Source organism: Cololabis saira, chromosome 2 (genome assembly GCF_033807715.1).
Source record: "Cololabis saira isolate AMF1-May2022 chromosome 2, fColSai1.1, whole genome shotgun sequence".
In the NCBI taxonomy this organism is placed as follows: Eukaryota; Metazoa; Chordata; class Actinopteri; order Beloniformes; family Belonidae; genus Cololabis; species Cololabis saira.
This window is the reverse complement of record NC_084588.1, coordinates 37,169,303-37,175,245: the sequence shown is the minus strand read 5'-3', so window position 1 is coordinate 37,175,245 and position 5,943 is coordinate 37,169,303. Positions and strand designations below refer to the sequence as shown.

General features: G+C 41.5%; 1 protein-coding gene across 3 annotated transcripts; it reads left to right on the top strand.

The window, feature by feature from the left end:
* The first annotated feature begins 786 nt into the window (after positions 1-786).
* On the top strand, positions 787-5,762 carry isl2b (ISL LIM homeobox 2b). 3 transcript variants are annotated; one of them, XM_061710871.1, is made up of 6 exons: positions 787-914; positions 1,323-1,512; positions 1,852-2,114; positions 3,085-3,368; positions 3,944-4,111; positions 4,634-5,762. In XM_061710871.1, the coding sequence occupies exons 1-6, from the start codon at positions 857-859 to the stop codon at positions 4,748-4,750; spliced, it is 1,080 nt and encodes a 359-aa protein (XP_061566855.1). In that variant the 5' UTR covers positions 787-856; the 3' UTR covers positions 4,751-5,762. The 3 variants fall into 3 exon arrangements, with proteins under 3 accessions (XP_061566855.1, XP_061566854.1, XP_061566856.1); XM_061710870.1 differs by having other exon boundaries at positions 3,085-3,380; XM_061710872.1 differs by lacking the exon at positions 787-914 and having other exon boundaries at positions 1,329-1,507; positions 3,085-3,380.
* Positions 5,763-5,943: the final 181 nt, after the last annotated feature.

The following is a 5,943-nucleotide window of genomic DNA, read 5'->3' as shown; positions in this document are numbered from 1 at the left end:
TTCTTATTTCTGTCCAGCAGATGGCCCTGTTCTCGAATAGATGATGAGGCTCCATAGAGCGGAGGAAATGGTTAATGACCTCAGATCTGCTTAATTTATTTTTTGGAGAAAAAAAAGGCCTATATAGTCAAATTGTTTTTAGTTGAAGCAACAATTTTCAAAGGAGAACGAAGAACTGCTGTATAGCTGCTCTTTAGCTTTTGTCTCATTGACTCCTCACAAACAAGGGAAACGATGTTGCTGTTTTACAAGATAGCAACATTGAACACTATCAGAAACAGGGTTAAATACGTTCAAAGCCCCGCCCTGCATGATAGGGATAAAGAAACATAATTGTTCCAACCTAAATGGTCGTGAGACATTTAATTTGTACTAATTAAGACCACATGGATTCCTGTAATTAGTTATTCCCACAGTATCACTGATTATAAGTTTAATTAGTTTAACCTAATTACCTTTTGGATTTTAGGTGATTAATGATTTTAGATTATGATGATGATTCTGTCATGAAATATATTGAAAAATAAGTAGAAATAGTCTTTGTGTTGGCTATAAAGCATTTTACCGTCAATATGAAAGCCTATTGTTGGGCTTGTGTCATTGTTCACACGCCAAAGTTTTTTTCTTCTATTTTCTTCTCTTTTTTTGTTTTCACCCCATCCTGTGGTGGAGGAGAGCAGAGGGTGATTGGAGGGTCGGGTGTCGGCGTGATGACGTCACGGGCAGCGTGGGGACCCTGTAGGCTCCTCGGCCCGCTCCGGTCCGGAGAGACACAAGTTATCTGAGGCAGCCGAAGGGCCAGTCATCTCCTCACACCTTTTTCTGCATCTACCACAATCCCTGTCATCCTTCCTGTATGGTGGATATTATTTTCAGCTCTTCTTTCTTGGATGATATGGGGGATCATTCCAAAAGTAAGTACATTCAAACTGCTCCCGCTGAGTTTTTCAGAGCTGGATTTTGTGTCAGTCACAGGTAGGCAACATGATAGGTTATATTCAGCTCTGCATCTATTAATAGGGTGGTTTTCCTGATAATGAATAAAAGCGTAGTAGCTCTTTCCTTGGCTATGCACTTTGGGGGAGCTTTTGTGAAACGAAACACTTGAGTGTTTTACCTCATGAATATTGGCTAAAGCCACCAGCTGTTACATAACAGCAAAAGTAGTTCTGTTTGCAGAAAAAAGAGGAGTTCGTTTGATATAATAGGGGAAACACGGGCTGGAATATGCGAAGAAGAACTGATAAATAGTGCAGCTGTTTGTGGTGTTTGTCACGGTTTCATTTTGCGCCTGTGGTTACAAGACTGTGGGTTCTTTGCAGAGAAGCCAGGATTCGCGATGTGTGTAGGATGTGGAAGTCAGATCCATGACCAGTACATATTGAGAGTCTCTCCCGACTTGGAGTGGCATGCAGCATGCCTGAAGTGTGCAGAGTGCAGCCAGTACCTGGATGAGACCTGCACTTGTTTCGTTCGGGACGGCAAAACCTACTGCAAAAGAGATTATGTAAGGTAGGAGTTCGCTTATATTCCCCTCTCTGGTCCACCAGCGTCAGTCCATAGATGTAAAGTTAAATATATTTGTTAACCATAAGAACTTGTATTATAAGCAACAAATTCCAAACATTTGAGAACCAAATAGATTAAAAATGTTGCAGCTGCGTATTCATTCAAAATTAACAGCAAAAGTAGGCTATGGCAGTTTTTGATTTCATCATTAATCCAAAAAAAATGTACTCACAACTTTAACTTCTTTTTCTTGATAGTTTTCTTGTCTTGTTTCTCTCGTTTCGCACGTAGATGTTATGCTTTTGATTTGGTTTTATTTTAAACGAGTGTCCATTTTTGCAGGTTGTTTGGAATAAAATGCGCCAAATGCAACTTGGGATTCAGTAGCAGCGACTTGGTGATGCGAGCTCGGGATAACGTGTACCACATCGAGTGCTTTCGGTGCTCGGTGTGCAGCAGGCAGCTGCTGCCGGGGGACGAGTTCTCCCTGCGGGAAGAGGAGCTTCTGTGCCGGGCGGACCACAGCCTGCTGCTGGAGAGGAGCTCCGCAGGAAGCCCCATCAGCCCGGGACACATCCACCCCAACAGACCGCTGCACCTGGCAGGTAGACGCCTTGTTGTTATCATTATCATTAGTAGTAGTATTATTATAATTATTATTACTAGTATTATTAGTAGTAGTATTAGTATTATGCCACTTTAAAATAGAAATGCTTATAATAACCCCTTCAAAGATTTTTTTTTTTTTTGACAATTCGTGTTTTGGAAATTAAACATGAGGATCATAAATAAAAAATAATAAAATAAATAAATATTAGTACTAACGTAAGAATGTTCTAAGTATAAAATAATAAATAAAAATAATTAATTGAGCATTTATTTATTATTTTGCACCATCCTCAGCATCCTGCATGTCTGTGGCTGGACTTGCTCTGTGTCCATAGGCTGGTAACTTTCTTTAGTCTAATTTCATGATTGATCTCATTAGCTCTAACCTGCTCTGCTGCCATTATCTAAATAATCTGGCATTTGAGTTGCGGCTGTGGCTATGAGTATAAATGTCTACCTGTGTGTGCTCGTGTGTGTGGAGAAGCGTCCTGCCAAAAGAGAGAAATAGAAATAATGTTACCAGCATCCGGCTGCAGTAAAATGTTACACTCAGAGCGTTAACAGAGGCCTCCAAGTGGACTCGCTATATCATTAAATATCTCTGTATTTTTTAGATTTAAAGGGGAAATTATATTATATTCAAAGAGTGGAAAAGCATTATATGACAAATTTGAGCTGTTGAGATTTTTCCTATTGCATTATATTAAACGTTATTAATTCTCATATCCATGGCACAATTTGTGCAATTGGAAATGCCTTAAAACCAAGCCAAAGTCACTTCCCTGGTGTTTAAATACTTATCATTACTTCGTTAACAGAAATATCTCTGAGATTATCCTATAAAAAAAAAATAAAGGCAAACTGCTAGTTGCATACTGTCGGGGACAAACAGGGACTGGTGTGCGTGCAGAGTCCGTGCTCGCTGAGGCCTCGCTGCAGCTCTGACCGCGTCTCCTCCTCCCGCAGAGCCCGCGGCGGTGCGGCAGGCCCCGCATCGGAACCACGTCCACAAGCAGTCGGAGAAGACGACGCGCGTCCGGACGGTGCTGAACGAGAAGCAGCTGCACACGCTGCGGACCTGCTACAACGCCAACCCGAGGCCGGACGCGCTGATGAAGGAGCAGCTGGTGGAGATGACCGGCCTGAGCCCCCGGGTGATCCGGGTCTGGTTCCAGAACAAGCGCTGCAAAGACAAGAAGAAGTCCATCCTCATGAAGCAGCTCCAGCAGCAGCAACACAGTGATAAGACTGTAAGCATCTTCGTAAGTTTGGGCGCTGCATGATTTTCTACAAACAAATTCCTTCTTCTTGTTTTTGATATTTGTGTGTGTGTGTGTGTGTGCTCATATTCGTGGCTTTGTGAATGCATGGACATGTTTTAGTGTGCTTCTTTTTTAAATGGCAATGAATTATTCAATAATTTATCTCTGTAACTTCCTTTATGACTTAATTTACTGCTCTTAAGTCCAGTGCAATCCTTCCATGTAACTGGGTGATGTTGTATTCAAACCTTCAATGAATAATGAATCAACTGCTTTGGATTCAGTTGCTTGGCCTTAAATACAAAAACAGACAGGCTAGTCTAGAGTTCAGCATTTCCAACATTATATTTCTTGAGAAGACCCTATATATATTTGTCTTTTTTTTCCACCACAAAAGAGCCCTTCTCTCCTTTGGAATATAAACCATTTGCGTTTCGATTCATCATAAAAGGACCAAGTGGAGAAAGCTGCCGGTCCACAAAGACGCTTTTCAAAAACAGATGTAGCCTATTTGCAGGACACAGAAAATGAATGATGTTTGTTTGTACAATATTTTTTCTCAGAACCTGCAGGGCCTCACAGGGACGCCTCTCGTGGCTGGAAGTCCCATCCGACATGAGAGCACTGTGCAGGGAAACCCGGTGGAGGTTCAGACCTACCAGCCTCCGTGGAAAGCACTGAGTGAATTCGCCTTGCAGAGCGACCTGGACCAGCCAGCCTTCCAACAACTGGTGTGTGTGTTCATGACAGTCTATCCATCTATCTATCCATCTATCTATCTATCTATCTATCTATCTATCTATCTATCTATCTATCTATCTATCTATCTATCTATCTATCTATCTATGTAATTTAAAACATGTATAGTACAGCCTTGTCAAAGGTCATTTGTACTGTACTGACTTGACTTCTGTGTGTAGGGTCTGTTTTTCTGAATATACTGTTGTCTTATTATATTATTAAAAAATAATAAAGGTTCCTTACAACACTTTTTTGTACGGTACTGTATATGTTCTAGATTGGCAGCATCCCATTGTAAGTTTTATGGTCAACCTATCTATCTATCTATCTATGAACCATATGTGAAATGACAGATCTAAAAAAAAAGAAAGTTCATTGTTAGAAACACAAAAGTATGCACACAAAGGGAAGCTGTTGCATTTATCTCTTTGTATTTGAACTGTCATACTTACCCAAAACAGTTTCCAAAATAGAAAACGCTCTTGTCTGACACTTTGTTTCCTCCTCTTCAGGTGTCTTTCTCTGAATCGGGCTCTCTGGGGAACTCCTCGGGGAGCGACGTGACTTCTTTGTCCTCTCAGTTACCGGACACCCCAAACAGTATGGTACCCAGCCCCGTGGAGACGTGAAAAAGGGGGCCACGCAAAAACCCAATGGTTCCCACCCCATCCCACTTGCCACGGCCACCACCACCACCTCCTGCAAGGACAGTTTGCAGCATGTTCCCGCTCCCCTGCATGTGACCAGCTCATCACATCGACCATTCCACAGAAAGGAGAGCCTTTTTCTTCTGTTTCCTGACATGGAGGAGATGGAGCCAAGAGAGCACCGACAAAGCTTTTTTGTTTTATTTTTTATTTTTTTTTTAAGACCTCTTGGACAAAAACTAAGCAGAAGAACTGATGCATGACTTGAGAACAAAGATACACATAAGATCTCCCAATGGATATACTGAAACAAACTTTCCCTCAGAAACAGCTGGGAGCACTTCCATGTCGATGCAGAAGGACACTGCCGTTTCCCTGTGGTCATATTGTGTCTTGTTTTCTTCAATATGAACATTTTTTGATACATTAATTGCGTTATCGAGTCCAGTTGACTCTTTGTCTTATGGTCAGAGCATGATAATCTGCAAAGTATTCGTGTTGTAAAATACTTCATCTTAAGGACAGGTTACAGGCTGTTGGAGCCTCTCGAACAAAAAAGTAAATTATTGTTATATTATTTATTGTTAGGAAGTAATTCGTTAAGGGGTTATTAACTGATAAAATAAAAAAAAATGAATACATGAGGTGTCTTTATGACCAATCTGTACGTGAGTAGTTCTTTGAACCTGTTAAACTGCTGCTGCATTTGCTCCTAACTTATTTAACCTTTTTTTCCCCAGATGTAAATTAACATGATTTTAAACTGACAAAGATACATTCATTGTTCAATTCGTGTGTAGGCCTAAAACAAAACATTTCTAATTGGAGAAACACGATAAGACCAGTTTGATGGGTATTCTCTCCCACTTTAAAACAAGAAACCCAAGCAGGCATTTCTTTAACGCTGAATATGCCGTCGGTCCCGTCTAACGACGCTGGCCGGGGGGCCAAAGGCTCTCTCCTCCTATCATCCTCCTCATCTTGCGATCTTTTCCCTTCGGTAATGTGGCAGGAATCGCCCAGTGGTCATTTACTATCTCGGGGGCAAAAATCTGCTGTAAATTGTGTTCAGTCCAGTTACTCGGGTTGAGTCACAGGCTGGTCTAGACAGCGCGCAGGGATCGGCGACCTCTTATCTAGTCCTGGCATCACCTGCAAGCGATATACTGACTGAA

What these genes read in the sequence shown, in the direction of transcription:
- isl2b (XM_061710870.1), top strand. Translation starts at nt 857, where the DNA reads ATGGTGGATATTATTTTCAGCTCTTCTTTCTTGGATGATATGGGGGAT. An exon ending in TATGGGGGATCATTCCAAAA is followed by an intron (nt 915 to 1,322) that starts GTAAGTACATTC and finishes GGTTCTTTGCAG; the next exon opens with AGAAGCCAGGATTCGCGATG. An exon ending in TGCAAAAGAGATTATGTAAG is followed by an intron (nt 1,513 to 1,851) that starts GTAGGAGTTCGC and finishes CCATTTTTGCAG; the next exon opens with GTTGTTTGGAATAAAATGCG.